A 21,052-nucleotide genomic window follows, 5' to 3' on the forward strand; every position below is an offset into this window, starting at 1 on the left:
TGTTGGACTTTCTATGAGCTTATACTGTCCAGAGGGCTACTGGGCAGTATAAAACACATATTTCTGGTGCATAAGACTGGGAGTGGGAATATGCGGGTGTCGCCCTAATATGTAATTCATGAATGGCTGGGCATAGCATTCATGTATTCAGCTGGGAGTGACTTTACATGCTGGTGGCTGTGAGTGAGCAGAGCCAGGAGGAATTGCTGTTCACCAGCAAAGCAGTGTAAAAAGCATCTCAGGTTGGACAGCTAAGGGGACATAGCAGTCCATCAGTTCAGACTATACCCTGTGGAATGTCACACAGACCATCTCTTTAGTTTTCTTTTTATGAAGAAGAAAAAACATTTCAGCAAATCAAATACTTAAGTAAGCATCCTAGATGGTTGAATGTAAAAACAAAGGGTGAAATATGATGCAAAATATAAATTTTAAAATTCAAAACTACCACTATTAAAAAATTATATGTAATAATATAAACATGTGGCAAAATTTTCAAAACATTGAAGTCACTAAGTTCCATTTTCAAAAGTGATTTAAGTGCCTCAGTAACTTTTGACTTAGGTAGGCATCTTTGAAATCGTCTTAGATACAGCTACCTACTCCTGCTCACACTGATGACAATAGCAAAACTATTGTTCAACTGGAACAGGGTCTAGCCCTTGGACATTTTGATTAAAAAGTTTCAAATTCTCTAAAATTAATGTATTTGAAACAATACCTGCATGAAAAATGAAAGAATTGCTTCTCTGCTGTTAGAGTAGTTAGCCTTTTCGGCAACAGCTGTAAGCTTCACAACAATACCTTCCAACTCCTCCTTATCAAATAAATCAAGCACTTCTCCAGAATTCAGAATGAAGCTCAAATGTTCTAAAAAAGAATCCTAGGGTAAAGAACAACAATTAGTAATCCCTGCAAAACTTGTTACTTATTTCCTTTTAAAACTAATACATTATAACATAAAGCATTTTTAGGCTGAAGGCTTGTCACAGTGGTAAAAATATCACAGATATAGTGATTTTTTGGTTAATCTGTGACTTTTCTTTGTGTCTGTGATTTTAATAAAGGGGAGTTTCCCAAACAGTGGATTGCAAACCAGTAGATTGTGGGGAGGTTCTAAATGAGTCACTGGCTTGGTGTGCAGAAGAGGTCAGGGAGGGGAAGGAGTTGGAGAGTGAGTCTGACCCACACTGTCCCATATGCTGAGTCCAGCTCCCCACTCCAGGTAATGTGACCTGGCACAAAGGGTTGCAGCGCTGCCAGGCCAAATTTGTTTGAGTGGCATTACAACCTGTCAGGGTCACAGGACTACTTGCTCAGGTTTGGCTCAGCCGCATTTCTGTTATCACAGAGGGATGACCAGGCCAAACCTGAGCGGTGCTGTAACTTTGTGTGCCAGGTCGCAATGCCTCAACTGGGGAGCCAGGTCCAGTCCTGTGGGACAGGAGCCACCACTGTGGAATGAGTAGAGGACAGGCTCCAGCTTTTCCTGACCCACCTTAGGGCCTCGCCTCTGCACGGGGCGGGGATTAGGTTTGCAGTGCTGGGGCGGAGAGAGCTGCTGTGGGTGGTCGGTGCCCCTTCTGCAGGGATTTATGTAGACTGTATTTAAAAAGGTAGAGCTGACTTTTCATATCTGTGACTTTACACACCATTGCCCCCTAAACACATGACTTTTACTAAATTTACTGAGACTGCTCTGTGATTTTTAATAAAAAAATGAAGTGACAAATTTGTAGCCCTAAGCATTACTGTATTTGGATTACAATTAGGATGGATGGACCAGTTCAGAAAAAGAGGAATTAACCCAAATCTTTGCCTGCAACTCAGATGAACCTGAAACTTCTCTAAGGTGAAAAAACTGGTTAACTTTACATTATCTATTAATTTTCATATGCTTTCTCATCTTGCTTTTTTGGTTAAAACTGGAAAAAGAAATACCACAAAAGAGGCCATTTTCTTATTGCCTCTGACCCCATTAACAAAAATGTTGAAATTTTATATGAAGGTCTACTCTTGTCAGGTTGTCAGAGCGAAGAGATTTGCTCTGCACAAGCACCAGAACAAAATTCCCAATCACTGATAGCACCAAATATTAGGTTTTTGTCTTCATTGGACACATACATATAATATACACAAGTACAAAAAATATACATAATGTTGCATGCAGGTACATCATGAAACTCGTGGCCCCGAGTGCCTTTTGAAGCATAAAGTCAAATACCTCGTTCTTTCAACTATGGGTGAACTGTGAATATATCTTGGTAACTAATTAACTTATTGAAGTATATGATCGCTTTTAAATGTTTCATTTTTTCTTTCTGTTCAAATTGGTGCCTATTTTTTCACATCAGTGTGAAATAGGAATACAGTTTAGGAAAAAGGACATTTCTCACTATTTAGCATATAGTCGGAGCCCAATACTATATGATTGCATCACTGAAATCAATGGGAGTTTTGCTATTGACTTTAAAAGGAAGCAGGACCAAACTTTTAAAGAGCCCAATTTTCAGCCCATGGTCTCCATTTGTTTGTACAAAACATATTTGTATCGGCACAATAGTACAACTCTAAAGCAAGCATGTATGCAAGTACTCTAACTTTAGCAAAAACATCATGTCAGAAAGCATTTACCTGAACTATATCTGAATCAGTGATGAGCAAAACAGTGTTCTGGCCCTCCAGCCCTGTTTGTCTATAGACTCTTTTCAGGTCCTCTATGAAATCTGTGTAGCTGTAACTGTGGGTAACAGACAATCTAAAGAGACTACAGTTTGATAAATAACAGGCTAGGGTCGCACAGGTTATTTTCCCATTTCCATCCAGGCCAACCTGCAGAAAGATATTAGTTATTTTATATATATATATATATATACACACACACAATCATGCAGATGGTTTGAGAATCCCTTCACTATAAAGTAGATTGAGAAGAAAAATATAAAATGAAATAACTGTACAATTACAGATATTAGAGAGACAAGGAAGGTGAGGTAATATCTTTTATTGGACCAACTTCCATTGGTAAGAAAAGTTGGTCCAATAAAAGATATTACTGTACCCATCGGGTCTCTCTCCTGGAACCAATATGGCTACAACAACACTGCAGACAACTACAGAGATAACTATCAGTTCAGCAGACAGTTGCTGCAGTAGTTCTGCCACTTGAATGTGTAGCTCTGGAAGGTAACATGCAGATGTTTCCACTTTTTTCTGTGCACCAGTTTATTTGCTTCAGTTAGAGTACTGAGATGACATAAATGCTATGCAGCGGGACATGACAGACATTTAAACACCTTTATACAATTCCATTCACTTCAGGCAATTTTTATTCATTATTAATAACATTTACCCCTTGTAAAGGGATTTCAACACTCTTTAGAACAGTAGATAAATATTATTAACTTCATTTTACAATAGAGACACTGAGGCACGAAAAGGTTAAGCTGTCTGTCCATGGTCATAAAATGAATCACTGGTATAGCCAAAAATAGAACCTAGATCTTCTAACTTCCAGGTCTTGCCATAGATACTAAACCACCTTGCCTTCTAAATTATCATCAGATATTGTAGTACAGAGTAGGCAAGTGTATTTAGAGCTAGTCACAAAAGGACTTAGATGCCTAACTGCCACTTCAGGTCCCTAAATCACAGAATCAACCCTCTGGTTACCTGCCCCCGAACACTGTAGGTACCTAAAAATCACTCTATATCTATTTTTTTGCAGTAAGAGTTCCCTAATCAGCTATGTTTCTGCTTCTGAACATGTGCACTGAAGCTTCATGCCAGGTATCTGTATGCCTATGACGATTTTATAATCCATACTGGCCCTTATGTCTGTCATTATTTGTAGGGATTGACTATATCATGAGAGTGGAGTTATGGCCCTGAGCTCCAAAATGTCAACATGAAGGATGGACTTCTGAATAGTCCAGCTGCCCCTGATAGTATGATCTTGCAGATGAGCTCCCCATTCTAGAAGGGATGTTCCAAAACAACTGTGACAGTGGGGGGGTGGGGGGAGGGGAGGATGGAGATGGTTGATGATATCCCTGAGCATATCTTGTCTGGATTCTTCCACCAATCGAGGGAAAGTAGCATATGACATGGAATGGAAAGAAGTTTCTTTAGATTGTGTCTGCTGTGAATGTAAACTGCTCTGAGTCAGGCCTGGCAGCAGTAGAGATGTAGGTGAGCGTAGGGTGACCAGATGTCCTGATTTTATAGGGATAGTTCCAATATTCGGGGCTTTTTCTTATACAGGTGCCTATTACCCCCCTCCCGATTTTTCACACTTGCTATCTGGTCACCTGAGGTGAGTGTGTAGGATGACAAAGATGCATGTGTCATGTGACCAAGGAATTGTAGACATGACCTGGCAGCTACCTGAGAGCTCAATTCAACTCAGCAGTAAATGTGGTAGAGTGAGGAATCCTCTGGTATGTAAGCTCTGGATGTTGTAGCATCGAAAATAGTCTCTATGAACTCTTTTAATTGCACAGGTAAGAGGCAGGACTTTCTGGTGTTGTGCTGAAGGCCAAGCACATTGAACAGAGTCACAGCTTTCTCTACAGCAGATCAAACTTTGATGTAGGAATGTCCCTTGAGAAGCCAACCATCAAGATAGGGGAAGATCATTCCCCATCGACGAAGCTGTGTGGCAACTACTGCCGTAAATTCTGTGAACACACAGGGAGTGGTAGAGTCCAAATGGCAGGATCCAATATTGATAGTGGTTCTGACCAACAAGAAGTGTACAAACCTCATGAGAGAGGTATATTGCGATATGAATATATGTGTCTTAAAGGCTGAGCTGTGAATCAATCCTCTGAATCTAGGGATGGTATGTTAGCTGCAAGTGTCACCATCTTGAACTTCTATACCTTGCCAAAGGTACTCACCATCCTGAGATCTAGGATCAATCTCTATCTGTCCTCCTTTTGTGGGAGCCAGGAAGTATTTGTAATAGAATCCCCTTCCGCTGTACTGAGAGGGAATTGGTTACACAGCTGCAATGTGGAGGAAGAACAGAACCTCTTGCCTCAGGAGAAGTTTGGGAGACGTCCCTGAAAAGGGATGGGCAAGGAGAGTATGGAATGGAAATGAATGGAGTAGCCCAATTTTATAACCTCAAAAAACCCGTCTGTTAGAAGTAATCTGCTCCCAAGAGGTGCGGAAATGAGAAAGATGATTTCCAAAAGGTCAGAAGACGGACTGGGTTGGATGATGCAGCATCAGATCCAGGATGAGGGGATGTTCTTGACTCTCAACCAAGGCATCAAAACAAATGCTTGGCTGATGATGGCTGTTGCACTGATACAGGTGGAGCAGTTCAGAATTTTTCCTTCTACATTCTGTGTTTCTTTTTGGGTAATTCTGGTGACATGTGATAGGCAGAGAATTGAGATGCATGGGATCTCTGGGCTGTCTAAGACCAACTAATTCTCCTTTTGTTTGCAGGTATGTAAACACCCAGTGAGCAAAGGGTTGCCCTTGAGTTTTTAAGAAAATGTGGTGACTCATCGGTTGACTCGCTAAACAACTTGAGCCCATCACAGGGAAGGTCTTCTACAATATTTTGGACCTCACCTGGGAGGACTGAGGACTGTAGCCATGAAGCTTAGCCCCTAACTGCAAATGTCAAGATGGAATAAGCTACAATGTCAGCTGCGTTAAGAGAAGCTTGTAAAGTCATTCTTGCCAGGAGCTGGCCCTCAGCAAGGGTAGCCTGAAACTGTTCCTTGTGTTCTTGTGGAAGATGTTCAATAGAGAATTGAATTTTGTGTAGCCGATGTGGTTGTACTGTATTTAGCAAGAATCACCTAGCAATTAGCAATTCGGAATTGCAGGGTGGCAGATGAGTAGCTCTTGCGACATCCATATGAGAGTTAGGTGCCTTGGAGAGCTGCTGATGGCAGGCCAACCAGGGATCCTAATATGGGCATTGGGGAGAGCCACAAGGAAATGGAGGAGGCATCCAGGCTTGATCATACCAAGGAGGATGCTGAACAGACCAACCAAGTTCACATGGGTCTTTAAGTGTTCCTTGATGAAGCAGATTCAGTGAAGTCAGGCCTAGGATGATGAGCAAAGGAGCCCTGAACAGACATTTGAGAGTCTGAAGAGCTATCATCTGCATTGTCCAAAGGGGAGGCAGATGATGGTGGCGTGTTTGTCTGTTTGTCCATCCCCATTGGTACCAGGGAACTCTGTGTTATCGGCGAAAGGGGAGGTACTAGAGATTATGCAAGCTGCAGTACTGGGGGTCTGAGCTTAATAAGGGAGACTCAAGTTCGTCAGAGATAAATAAGTCTTTGAAGCACCTGAACTTCTGGGATACTGAGTGATTGTGTGCAGAAACTTGATAGTCCCAGACATAGAAGCACCCGTGGTACCAACGATGGTGCAAAGTACGGTGGCACCTGCTGGATGACAGGTCTGCGTACTGAAGAAACAGCAGATGTTGCAGATGGTACCACTGTCTTTGGGGTCTCTAGTTCCTCACTCATGCACCAATGGTACTGAGGAATGCTTTGGTACCAAATGGCATATGCCAAAGGTGGCCAAAATTACTGATCCTCCCTGACACATACGATAATCTTCAGAAATTCAAGAGCCACAACACACACACAACCTGCCCCACAGGGCAGCACCTGCTGGGGCGTGGGACTTCTGCCCCAATACCCAACTGCAGGGCAGAAGCCCCTAGTCCCACCAACCTGCCACAGGGCAGAAGCCCCATGTTCTCTTCCCCAGTCTGGTAGGTGGCGAATGGGGTGGGGGACTCCAAGAGCCGCACTTTAACTGTAAAAGCACCACATGCGGTTCACAAGCCACAGTTTCGCTATGTCTACCATATATTGTGAGTCTTACCATGAGGGTTCAATTTAGAAGCACCCTCTGTACCAAGACTGCTTGAAGCCTCTGCAGTACCCATTATGGGTGCGGGGTTTCAGGTATGGCAGCTCTCTTAAGGCCCACTTCTTTTTAAGGAAATTTAGAACTCCTCTTAGCCTAAGGCTTCTCCGTGTTGCTTATAGACCCGTCTCTCAAAGATTTCGGAGGCAAGCAAACTGAAAAGGCTGACAGGGCGCTGTTGTGGCTCATAGGGTACTGTACAAGGGGAGTCTCTGGGCCTGGATATGAGGTGGGACAGAGGTTCCACAATGAGACAACAAAGATTTACCTTTCTGTCTTTTTTGGAATGACTCTTGAATCCTGTGAGGATCATACACTTTGAAGGCTTGTGTGTATTCCCCAAACAGTGGATACAGTGTGAGGGGCCATCACTGACTGGGAAGAACTCCTGGCAAGTGAGGTAGCAATTGAAACCTAAAATTTCAGCATGCACCAAGAAAAGAGAGCTCCTTTGACAAGGGGGGAGGGCAGGCAGGGTAAAAGCCTCAACTAAAGGAACCCTCTCCACCCCAAAATCAAGAAATCAAACACACTCTAAAAAGTAGAAAATTATAAAACCAGGTAAAATAAAATTAAACAGTCTAAACTAAGGAGAACCAGCAAGGCAAGAAACTGCATGAGTAGATGCTACCAGATGTTTCATCTGAGGCCAAGATGGTCAAGAAGGAACTGAGGGCAATTTGTTCATTGCAGCCCTATATAACCTTGGTATAATGCACAAAAATAGCTAGGGCATGTGTACAAACTGAAAGTGCACTGCTGCTGAAAATCTTTGAAAGTGCATGAGGTACATCTGAAGTGGATCACCCACAGGGGCACACGTGAAGAAGAACAGTGCTTGATGATGGCACTGATATCCTGACCTGTTCAGAAAACAGTATTGTCTGGGCCGTGCTGGTGTGATGAGAATCATGGAAGCTGAGTCTTGTTTGAGCTTTTTTAAAATGCTTGGAATCAGCGGAATTGGAGGGTAAGCACAATGAAAACCATAGACAGACCATGAAATCATGAATGTGTTAGTACAGAGCCTGGACTGATTCCTGCCTTTGTGCAATATCTCCAGCATTTTTTATTGAGGTCTGTGGCAAACAAAGCCATAATATAACCCCATTTCCAGAGTATCAAAACAAGTAATAGATGTCTTCAAAGATCATTTGTAGTCTGATGCAAACTGTCTGCATGAACGTTCCAAAAACCTGATAGATGAACTACTTTCAGGGACACCTGAAGTTGTATACACCATTCTCAAAGAAGCATTTCTTGACATAAGGGTGCTGATTTTAGCTCCTCATCCCCCCAGTTGTCTGTTTATATAAAACATGGCAGAGGAATTGTCCATCCTGATTTGAACAACCTTGTCTTGAATCAGATGAAGAAAGAATATACAAGCCAGATAAACAGTTTGAAGTGCCAACATGTTTATATGTAGAAGGATCACTTTCTGAGATCATAATGCTCGAGTCTGCTGATGTAGAATGTAAGCCCCCTAACCTGGTTTGGAGGTATCCATTATCATTGTTGGAGATGGCTGAAGAGGCATAATGGAAAGCCCACACAAACTTGAGAAGGGTCTAATAATTAGTGAGAGACATCAGAACTTGAGGAACACTGACAATCTTATTTATGCTTTGTGTAGATAAACTGTTGCCTTCAACCATAAATGGAGAGGACGAAGTCAGAGCCTGGCATGAGGAGTGACGAACACACATGGTGCCATGCGCCTTCCTAGTCTCAGGTACATTCTGACAGCATTACAGAAATTCTTTGTACATGCAGGATGATATTCACTAGGTTGTCAAATCTGGTTTTGAGGAACATATTCTGATGCTGTATTGAAATCTATCAAAGCACTGATAATTCTTTCTCAAAAAGCACTACTTGTAGAGGGAACATTGGAGACAGACTGACTTGACTAACTAGGATCTGAGTCAATTCTCATGGATGTATTTAGAGATACATCCTGAATTTAATGTCCTTGTTCTGAGACAGTTTGCTTAAAGAACTGCAGATAGCACATTAATTATGAATATGTTCCTCACCTAGACAGTAATGACATTTTTCATAAATATTTCTGGGCAGTGTAGCAACATTACTTGAGGGGCATGTTTTGAAACCAGGAGATTTAGGAGCTGACAAAGTTGCCTATTACTCAGTACTGGAATCCAACTAAATGTTAAAAATACCTTAAAATACTAACACTAACATACTAATAAAAAACTAATCTAAAGCTGACTAAAAACATATTTACAACAAACTAAATTACTTGAGTTTAAAGCAGCGGTAAGAGACTGCTAAAGTATTCAATCTCCACCCTAAGCCTGTGGTTGAAGGAACTCAGAGGTAGTTGGTCCACCCTACTCCTTTCTGCCCTCCAGAGGGTGAGCACAAGGACATTCAGTGATCATATGCAGACAAACAGGTGATTGCAAGCCACGAAAAAGTTCTGATATCTGGCAGTAGGAGGCACACAATATGAAGAGCAGAAGACATGCAAGCAACCACTTGATGAAGAATCAAAAGCTTGGAATTATGTAAAGAAACCATAAAAACACAATAAATGAATCTACTAACTTCTTAGGCCCACCAGTTTTTTATATCTTCCCTTACATATTGATACACTTTTCCCAATTTAATTGCTCTTAAAACACATAGCCTAAGTTTTGGCCGAACCAATCCAACTGTGCTAAAATATATATTCTGCTGATGCTGAGATACCTACATAGGAGTCTTTTAAAAATTGACTAAATTCTAAATCCACGTTTCCCTCATCCATAATTTTACTTCCAAAATTTTCTTACGAACTGAAACCTAGACATTTTAACTTCATAGTTTGTTGGCCCGATGACCAACGTAGCAGAGGAATAAATCTTCTTTGTTTCTTATCTGATGTAGCTGACTGAGAAGCACTAAAGTCTTAGATTTTTCTGAGGCAGTAGAAACCACCAGAGAATTAGCAAGGGGATTCATAAAGAATTCTTCATGCAGAATCTGATAAAGATTGTCCTCATTTTTGGAAATTGCAGACACTTACACAGGTGATAGACAGATGTCTCTTGCTGCCTCTATAGCAGTTTTCAAACTTTTGGAGCTGAGCCTCCCCCCCTTTTGAGGCACAATTTTTGGTTGCCCCCCCCCCCCAGTCCAGACAAAAATAGACACATGCAAAAGTATGTTTGATAGCCTACTCATAAATCTAAGAGAGACCTTAATAGAACTTTAAATTGCCTACATCTGTAAATTTCAAATACACAGATGCTTAATGTAAAGGGTGTGCCTATTCCTTTGCAAACAGTTTATCAATTTGTGGTGAGATTTTTTGAAACCGACACTCTGAGATCGACATAGAATCATAGAAGATTAGGGCTGGAAGAGACCTCAGGAGGTCATCTAGTCCAACCCCTGCTCAAACCCCCTGCTTTGTCGAGCTGGGCCTTAAAAACCTCTAAGGATAGAGATTCCACCACCTCCTTAGGTACTTCACCTAAGTACCAGTGCTTCACCACCCTCCTAGTGAAATAGTTTTTCCAATCTAGACCTCCCCCACTGCAACTTGAGACCCTTGCTTCTTATTCTGTCATCTGCCACCACTGAGAACAGCCTAGCTCCATCCTCTTTGGAACCCCCTTTCAAGTAGTTGAAGGCTGCTATCAAATCGCCCCTCACTCTTCTCTCCTTCAGACTAAATAAGCCTAGTTCCCTTCATTTCTCAGTTCATAAACGTGTTGCAACTCTTTCCCCCTGGATAGCCACCTAACTTCCAGTGAAACAACAAAGCATTGTGCTCCACTCCCATTTCTGCACAAAGCATTGCAAAAAGATGCGCCTTTGTGGGTTGGGTCTTGCTAAAATTCACGATTTTAATAGCAGAATTCAGAACATCAGTAAGTTCCCGATCTATGTTTCGCATTGCCAGGGCTTGGCAGTGTATCATACATGAGTTCACAATATATGTGGCGCAATTTCAAACACTTTGGCTTTCAAGCCTGCACTACCTCCAGACACAGAAGGGGCTCCACCCATGCAGATTCCGACAGAGGCTTCCCACTTCAACTCATGATAAGTTAGGAAGTCATTTTAAATGTTAAACAGTTCAGATCCAGTTGCATAGAGAACAAAAAATCTTCCAATATTGATATTTCGTGAGAGTACCGAATGTAAGCAATTAAATGAGCTTTTTTTATATATCTCTCATTTCATCCAACTGGATTGCAAATAAAATGGATTGCAATTGAGAGATAAGCTGTGCCTTGATATTTTCTGACATCAGAGATTCATCAGCTGACTGTGTTGTCTGATAGTGGGATCATTTTTAACCAAGAATCGTCCTACAGATGTCAATTGCAGCTGGGAGTATCAGTTTTTACCCAGTTGTGTAGAGCTTTTTATTCTTGACAATGTAGTATGCAACTTGATATGATGCTTTAAAGAATAATAGGGATGGATACCACATTTTTCATTGTGGTTTTTTATTAATTTCTTGTAGCTTTCATTGGAAAAAAATCGCTGTTCTTTCCTACCAGATTGCTATGTTTTGTTTCTAAATGGCATCTTAATTTGTTAGCGTCAGGCTATTGTTTGCTACAGTACTGCACACACTACCCATTGAGGCCTAATTTCTCCATTAACTGCAATGGAAGTGAAACCAAAATCCAAATATGCTTCATCAGATCTTCTTGTTTTTGCAGATTTTTTCTCTGTATCAACTTTAGCCATTTCAGCTTCTGGCTTCTGTTTTGGAACACTACCATCTTTTGGGAATAAATACCGAACCATTTTTCACCACACAATGATATAAAAATACCAAAGTCACCAGCGGAATAAGCACTGCACAACTGCTTATTATAAGGACAGCATATGATACTAAACTGGAAGGCGGGAAAGGTAGCTGTTGCTATAGAAATGATGGGCGGGCAGCAGGGTTCCCACTATCAGCCCCTAGTGGCTGGCAGTGGTGTTCCTGCTGTGAGCCCTGGGCCCAGGGCCGTCCTTAGGCATAGATGGCTGCGTAGGGCACCTAAAAATTTGGGGCACCCCTGGGTCTTGGTGTCCACCCTCCCGCCTCTTCCTATCTCTGTTCTGACCCTTCCTGCAGGCTCCCACCACAGCTGGCTGCTGCAGCCTGGAGAGTCTTCCTCCCAGAGGGATCAAGTACTTAAAAGTGAAAAAGCCTTCCAGCCTGCTAGACCTATTAGCACAACACTGAAACTTTTAAAGAGCCATTCAAGTGGTAATGAAGCCATTTAACAGGCATTTGCCAACCCCCAGGTATATACTGTCAGTTTCTGAACTTACTGACAAAAACAGTTGTCCATTACTGTAATATGTACTCAGAACATGTTAGTTTACAGGACTTCTGTTTAAAATTTGCTTTAAAAATATTTCATTAGTGTGTTGCTGAAGATTATAAAATCACATCTCTAAAAAATGCTTGCACAGATTTTTAAATGCACAATCTGAGTAGTCATATTTATCCTTAAATGCTTGGATCGTCAGACATATAGTTTTTTTAAATAAATCATTCAAAAGATCCCTTATCTAAAATACACATGCGAGCCCAGGCTGCCATCGGGCATAGGAGCATCAGTTTAATAATACTACATACGGCCCCATAAATCCTAAGGACGGCCCTGCCTGTGCCCGTGGGGGGCTCTAGCTCTCAGCCTCGGGGGCTTCACTCTCATCCCCATGGGCTCCCGCTGAGATTCCTGGGGCAGCAGGGGCTCCTGCTGAGAGCCCCGGGATGGCTTGTGCCTGGGTCTCTTAGAAAGAAGAACAGGAGTACTTGTGGCACCTTAGAGACTAACAAATTTATTAGAGCATAAGCTTTCGTGGACTACAGCCCACTTCTTCGGATGCATCCGAAGAAGTGGGCTGTAGTCCACGAAAGCTTATGCTCTAATAAATTTGTTAGTCTCTAAGGTGCCACAAGTACTCCTGTTCTTCTTTTTGCGGATACAGACTAACACGGCTGCTACTCTGAAATGGGTCTCTTAGAGTTAGCCCCGGGGCAGCTGGTGGCTGAGGCTCCTGCTGTTAGATCCCAGGGTGGCTGGCAACTGGGGTCCTGCACCCCTGGAACATTCCTTCATACCCCCCGGGAGGCATGCCACACACTTTGAAAACCTCTGCTCTACAGACTCACAATAATGAGCAGCATAGCTCTTTCATTATCTTTAGCCTGTTTAACATCCAAAAGACATTTTTTCTCAATTGCCATTGATACCAGGTTCAGGGCATCTAAGGTCCAGTGCACCATGTTTTGGAACTGTATTAGGTTGTTTGGTGGTGATATTCAAGAACACTCCACATTGTCTCACAAACTCCTCTTGAGGAGAGCAGATATTCTGTATATTAACTTCAACATCACGAACCTCTGATTATTAGTGATCTTGGCTATAGGTGATGATACTAGTGCTGGTGCCTCAACAATAGGGATATCCACAGAAGAGCAAACAAGAGAGCGAATGAGCCTTTGACATCTTGAGAGGACAATGGGAGTGAGATGAGGCTGGATGCCTAGATCTCCTTCTATGATGTCTAAAGTTCTCCACAAGTGGAGCAAGAACCACGTGAAAAAGGCCACATCCTTATGCAGGTTATGGCATAAAATACCACCAGCAGGCCCAAGAGTACAGATAAGAATAGCTCCTGTTGGAACTAGCAGAGGATGAATAGTCCCTAGAGTCCAAAGCCCCACTGGCCAAGAACTATCTGGAAGTGCCTCAATGTCTATTCCTGAAGTCACCAAAGTTTATCTGATCCATCCCTGGAACTGAAAGCACAAAGTCGGGAAGCGACTGTTAGTGTCTTCACCTGACTCACCTACAGTATGAACAAAAGCTAGTGTACTGAGATGTCAGCACCAGTCAGTTGAGGTTGGCGTTAAGATAGGAATTCTAAGGTGTCTTTGGAAATTGCATCAGGACACAGAAATAGTAGTCAGGTGTGTAAATTATGGTGCCAAAGACTCTGGATCTTAATTCCGGTCTCGAGAGTATTTTTGTTTGTCCTCTCCTTCAAATATTTTCTCTTCTCCCTATGCTTTAGGGAAGAAGGAAACAGTTGTGGGGCCTCCATATATGTTGCTGAAAGTTCTGGTGAATCTTCTTAGTAAGTACAGCAAGTGGAAATTCTGTATAAACCCCCTCTTCCATTGGGATTCTTAAATTTTTTAAATTTAGAATTATGTAAATGTTAAAAAATGAATATTCTTACTAGCATCATGTGGCCGCCTGGTTGCCGAAAGACTCTAGCAGCCCTTGTAGTGTGTTCTACAGCTTCCTTAAAGAACACCATTGAAGTCTGGGGAAGCAAAAAAGACAAGCTCACTTCAATAAGAAAACAGCTGCACATGGCAAATGATATTTACAGTAGGTAAGTAAGGGGAAGGAGCTAGCCTGGGGGAAACATACCTAGAAGAGCTGGGAGAGACAGCTCAATTCCCATAACTAGAAAAGTTATAATAGATGTTTATTTCTTCTCTTTCCTATCCTCTTGACTGCCTCTCTCAAAGTCACTTACAGAGATCCTCATGCTGCTACCCATATTGCCACTAATCTCCCTGATTCGCTGCACTCTGTCCATTCTATCCAACAATACCCTACTCAGATTGCAAAAGCAAGTACTATAAACTATAATCTGCTCTTTGTTACAGTGGTGCAGCCCTACTGACGTTAATTAGCATTACAGTATAACCATGTATGTGAGAGAAGGATTTAACTTCATGTGGGACAGAGTGGATTTACAATAGTGCAGAAGAAGATGGACTAACAGCAGTGGGGACAACCAAAATGACCAAAAATCTCTTGTTCCTTGACTCTCCTCAGTGAGCTTCATGGTCAGCAGAGGGGATTCATTTTTGGGAAATGGAGGGAGATGAGGTGGGGAGGAAAGTTTATGGAAGTATCATTATATGAACCAGTGATGTAGTCACTAAAAACAAATTGTTAGAACTCCAGAAGATCTTAGGCAGAGATTGTTAACCAGTTTATATAAGGCACCAAACCTTTGCCCCAAATTTTTATGATTCAGTAAAGTTTGGTTAGTTTTTTCCCTCATTATTTTTCAATTTTGTGCAGCATCAGGGCACAATCCTGGTCTCACTGATGTCAGTGGTAAAATTCCTATTAACTGAAATGGGGCCAGGATGTCACTCCTGTGCTTGGGACAGGAAGCAAATTCATGGAAATACTTAATGAAAGACTGTAATTCCAGCCTGATCAGCAGCAAAAAATATACTTGTACAACCTTAACTTTTAGTTAATAAAGATGTCTGTGTGGAAATTTCCTTGTTTTTTTTAAATGTGTTGAAACTGTTGTGGGGATAGCAATGGTCTATGGGGAACAGGGAGGCAGCATCTGAAAATAGGAGTACATAGCAGAATTAGACATATCTGCTGACTTCTTTGGGCAGAAATATAACTTGTGATGATGATTAGCAGAATAACTTGTATTCTGATTAATTTTTAAATTTAAAAAAGAAGCCTGTGGCTGAGATGTGATGCTAATATAGTGTTTATTATTTTGAAAAAAATATATACTTCAATATATTGTATATACTTCTGCCCATACCAGTATGCAAGTAATTTCTATTAATTTCAACTTGAGCATATCTGCAGGCAGAATTTGGTCCGTATACAATATAACAGCCATGACGCAAGCTGATGTCAAATACAGGGCCGGCTCCAGGCACCAGCTTGTCAAGCAGGTGCTTGGAGCGGCCGCTCCGGAGAGGGGCGGCACGTTCAGGTATTCGGCGGCAATTCGGCGGACGGTCCCTCCACCTGGGAGCGAAGGACCTTCCGCCGAATTGCCGCCGCAGATTGCAATCGCAGCTTTTTTTTGTTTTTGTTTTGTTTTGTTTTGGCTGCTTGGGGCGGCCAAAACCCTGGAGCCGGCCCTGGTCAAATAAGTTGATGTTTACCCCTTTGCTTGTCCTCACTAACAAACTCTGGTCTGCACCTGGATCTCTCTTGCAAGTAATATAGCAACCTCCTCCTCTCTAGTTCTATGCCTTGCTCTTTTCCCTTCTCCAATCCATTCAATATGCTACAGCTAAATTATTCTTCCTTGCTGACCATGTCAATTGTCTCTATCATTCAATTTATTTTAGTTCCTTATCCTCACTTTCAAGACTCTACATGTTGCCATCCATCCCTACATTTCAGCACCCTATTTCTCCCTATTCCTCATTTTATATGCCACTCTACCCTCTTTAATGGCCTCAGCACTGTTTCTCCCCTAACAGCACGTTGGGAACTTGTGGGAAGCTTTGCTCTCTACAGCATACAGGAGACACGAACGCCATATACAAGTCTAACAAATCAACTCCAACTGCATCAGTGATCTCTGAATTTGGGGAACTCTGCACTGACAGGTACAGAGACGTGAAGGCAGAATTTGTGCTATGGATCATTGGCAACAATTCAGTTAGTGAAATTCTCTGGTAACACTTTTAAAGTGTATTATTATTTATTAAATTCACAAGAAAGGAGGTCCTATTCTAAGGCTTTAAGAGACATTTCATTAATAGTGTGAATAGGAAAGTAAAGATAACTCCTTGATGACACTGTAAAACTATTCTGGTGACAAAAATAACGAAATGTTGTCATGCATTTTTCATGTAATGTTGTCCTTTGGCAACATTAAACATTTATTTAACATTAAACAATGCTAAATTAAGAAAGGATAGCATAGTTTAACTTTCAGTTGGGGAAAAGGAAGGATTTAAAAAAATACTGTATTAATTTAAAATCTAGTTTTGATGTTATTTCTCGTCTCACTGAGTTGATACATAACAATGAGTGGTTGGTAGAAAGAAGGATAAGACCACATGCCATATGGTAAGTAGTCTTTGAAATTTGAGACAAATGGAATCCTTTTTCTTATGATAGCTACTATGATTCAGTAGATTTCATATTATTCTTTTTGAATTAGGGAGAGTTTAACTTTGTCCAGTGACAGTCAGTAACACAGTTACTAGAACAGATTAGTTAGTGAGAGACTATTTATTTATAGGCTTATATTGGTGCTCATCACATAGTACCTGTGTGTGTCCCATACTTTAATGAATTTATCTGCACAGAATCCTTGTGCCATGTTCCAGAAGGGAAACTGAGACCAGAGAGAATAAGTGACCTGTCTAAAGTCATCATGAAAGTCTGTACCAGAGCTAAAAATAGAACCCAGATCTCCTGAGTCTCAGTTCAGTGCATTAACCATAAGATCATCCTTCTACTCTTAACTGAAACCAATGATCCCAATGAAAATAATAAAACACCAATTACTAGCTCTCCTGGACTACATTTTCAAACACACACACCTGTTCACCTGCCATGCTTGCAAAACTCACACTTGTGTACTTAAATACTCACCACATGCAGATATCAAGTAACTGCATACTATAATAATTGTCCAGATTGCATGTACAAATGTAAACTAGGTATATTATTTTTTATCACAACTTACATGTCTATACTTGAAAAAACAGCATTTTGGCATGCTCAAAATATTTCTAAAATGTTCTGTTCCAAATTTTAGTTGAATAGCTACAGATAACAAGCCATCTGTTTTTTATACCTTAGTACTCGTTGAGTTCATTTTAGTTTGAAATTCTTCCAAGACAGAAACAAGTTTTTCATAGTTAGTGATGTTTCGATAGATTTTACTTTCAAGAGGTGTGTTCATATCCAGAAAATCCACAAATATGGTAGACTCCTCCATCAATTTTTCTTTGGTCCATGTGATCTATTAAAAATACAATTCAACCTATTAATCTCACCATTTTAATGTTAGAAAGTAATGTTCACTGCTGCTCATAAATCAAATGGTAGTTCTGCCTATTATTGTTTCCCCACAGTTCTTGTTATTAGACCCTCATTTCAGTTGCTCATAACTTTGCTATATTTAAGTGTTTGTATTGAAATTTTCCATACTGGATATCTGTCTAATGATTATTTTTTTTTTAAATTTACAGCTAGAAAGGTTCAGCCATTTCTGAGAATGAAATTAGGGAAAGTACATTATTTTTGCCATATTAAATGTATGTCCTTTTCTTCTCAAAGATCTAGCACCTCCATGCTTTGGATCAGGAACTTTAAATTTGGCAGGTGGTGTTTTGTGTCAGAGATTTACCTTTTCCTGTTACTTTAAAAATCCATCCAAATTTGGCAGAGTTATAAGCCTCTGAAAAATCTCAGGTTGCACTTGCTCAGTAGAATTTAGAAGCTAAAATCTCTGAAGATTCCACCCTTACAGCTCCTAGCACTGACAAAACTGCATATTGTATCCTCACAGAGTGAAGGAGCATGCCTGTAAATGCTGTTCTCAGCTTTTCTGTGATAGGGTAGGGCGAGGCACCAGAACTGAGAGCATGAAGACTATCATGTTCTCTCAATGAGGCCCCTTCTGGCTGCCAGGCAGTGTGGAGAAAGAAGAGGCCTGACTGGACTGGAGAAGAGACTAAAGTCAGACCAGGGAATATGGAAAGACATATCCATAAAGGTTAGGACAAGGATCCTAGTGAGATTGGGACTGGGCCGAAGGGGTGAGGGGTGCAGGAATGTAACTCCCTTGGGGTACCAGGGGAGGAAGTTTGAGACTGGAACTGATTGGACAAGGAGACTGGGACAGAGAGCTGGTGGGCAGATGGAAAACTATGAGTGGCTCTGCAAGCAGACTGGGACTGGGGTGGAGACTGAGACTGGAAGCTAGTGAGGGAAATATGGGTGGATGACTGGGAGCCAGTTGGCAGTGGGAAGAGGGCACTAGGATCAGACAAGGAGATAATGGAAGGGAGATGGGGTCTGGCTGGACAATAAGACTGGGAGTGTGTGTGTGTGTGTGTGTGTGTGTGTGTGTGTGTGTGTTGGGGGGGAACAAGGGTGGTAGGAAGAGGGGACAAATCAGATGAGAATCCAGGTTATGGGGAGAAGAACTGAGACTGACTGGGCAAAGGGCCTGAGACAAGTTGCTGTGGGGGATGGGAGACTGAGATTAGATGAGGACCTCATGGAAGCAGACTGCGGGGGCGGGGAGGAACAGAGTAAAGACTGGAGGCTGGCTGGGGAGAGGGGACTGAACTGGGCAAGGATACTGGGACTAGGATCAGATGCCTGAGGAGTAGACAAGGAGTGGCAGCCAAGGAGAATGGGACTTGGAGAAAAAGCTTGGGGTGGGGAAGAAATAGGATTGTGAGAGGAGAAGTTTGGAAGGGAGTGGCAGAAGGGGCCAAGCAAGAGAGGAACAGGCAAAAATTTCTCTATTACAGCATATTCTACTCCACAGGCCTGAACAGAACTCAAGATTCCTGAGTCTCTCACCATTCCTCTGCTGTCAGCAAATATATGTGAAACCAACTGACAAAGTGCATATCATTCCCTTCTAGAGCTAGCATGATGAGCTACTATTGCTATCAGTTACTCAGTTAGCTCAAGAGGCAGAGGTCTGTATAGTGGATATGAAGCTTCCAACCCTGATGATGCAGCATCTGGGTGTCACTATGAAGCTATATGATGGAAAAGACAGTTACCTTTTCTGTAACTGGTGTTCTTTGAGATGTGTTGCTCATGTCCATTCCACAGTAGGTATGCGTGCTCGCCACGTGCACCAGTGTCGGAAGTTTTTCCCCAAGCAGTAACCGTAGGGGAGCGCCACTAGCGACCCCTAGAGTGGCGCCTCCATGGCACGGTATAAAGGGTGCTGCACTCTCCCCTCACCTTCAGTTTCTTCTTGCCAGACAACTGCGACAGAGGGGAAGGAGGGCGGGATGTGGAATAGGCATGAGCAACACATCTTGAAGAACACCAGTTATGGAAAAAGTAACTGTCTTGTCTTCTTTGAGTGACTGCTCATGTGTATTCCACAATAGGTGATTCCAAGCTATATCAAGGTGGATAGGAGTTCACAAATTCTCGGGACAGAGCATGGCCCTGCCGAACCTGGTGTCTTCCCTGGTCTGGGAGACGATCGCATAGTGCGAGGTGAACGTGTGAACTGAAGACTATGTGGCAGCCTTGCAGATGTCCTGAATGGGGACATGGGCTAAAAAGGAATCAGATGAGGCTTGAGCCCTAGTCGAGTGTGCCCTTACAATCGGCGGCAAAGGGATTCCCGCCAGGTCACAACAGGTACGGATGCACAAGGTGATCCAGTTGGAGAGCCTCTGGGTGGAGATTGGCTGACTCCTCATGCGTTCAGCCGAGGAGATGAACAGCTGCGAAGACTTCCTGAACAGCTTAGTCTGTTCCAGGTAAAGGCCAGAGCCCGTCTCACATCCAGTGTGTGGAGACGGCACTCCTCACTGGACACATGGGGCTTGGGGAGAGGACCAGCAGGAAAATGTCCTGACCCATGTGGTAGGCGGAGACCACCTTCGGGAGGAACGAAGGATGTGGGCAGAGCTGGACCTTATCCTTATGGAACACTGTGTACGGGGGCTCGGAGGTCAGGGCCCTGAATTCCGAGACCCGCCTAGCTGATGTGATAGCCACCAGGAAGGCTACCTTCCATGAGAGGTGCGACTAGGAGCACGTAGCTAGCAGCTCACATGGGGGACCCATCAGCCGGGCCAGCACCAAGTTCAGTCGCACTGCGGGACTGAGGGCCTAATGTACGGGAAGAGACGATCCAATCCCTTGAGGAATCGGACAGTCACAGCATGGGAGAATACTGTGTGCCCCTGCACCGGCAGGTAGAAGGCCGATATGGCCGCCAAGTGCACCTTGATGGATGAGGGTGCCAGGCCCTGGGCCCTAAGGTAAAGGAGGTAGTCCAAAATGAGCTGGATCGGGGCAGCCATGGGTGAAATGCCCTGCTCAGCCACCCATCCGGAAAACCGAGACCACTTTGCCAAGTAGGCTCAGCGCATGGAGGGTCTCTTGCTTTCCAAGAGGATGTGCTGAACCCCTTCTGAGCACGTCTTTTCCTTCCAGCCTAACCATTGAGAAGCCACGCCATGAGGTGGCGTGCCACTAGGTTGGGGTGGAGGAAGCGGCCCTGGTCCTGGGAGAGCAGGTCCGGGTGGGACAGTAACGGCCATGGCAGGGCGACTGCCAGGCTCATAAGGATCCCTTACCAATGCTGCCTGGGCCATGCTGGGGCAATCAGGAGGACCCGGGCCCTGTCCATCTTTATC

General features: G+C 42.8%; 1 protein-coding gene across 1 annotated transcript in view; it reads right to left on the reverse strand.

Annotated features, from left to right (window-relative positions):
• DNAH14 (dynein axonemal heavy chain 14) overlaps positions 1-21,052 on the reverse strand; it is a 530,612-nt gene that overhangs the window by 130,980 nt on the left and 378,580 nt on the right. Inside the window, 4 exon segments of the mRNA XM_065589985.1 lie at positions 722-883; positions 2,635-2,832; positions 14,134-14,220; positions 17,470-17,664. Coding sequence (XP_065446057.1) covers positions 722-883; positions 2,635-2,832; positions 14,134-14,220; positions 17,470-17,664 — 642 coding nt within the window.

Source organism: Chrysemys picta, chromosome 3 (genome assembly GCF_011386835.1).
Source record: "Chrysemys picta bellii isolate R12L10 chromosome 3, ASM1138683v2, whole genome shotgun sequence".
Taxonomy (NCBI): domain Eukaryota; kingdom Metazoa; phylum Chordata; order Testudines; family Emydidae; genus Chrysemys; species Chrysemys picta.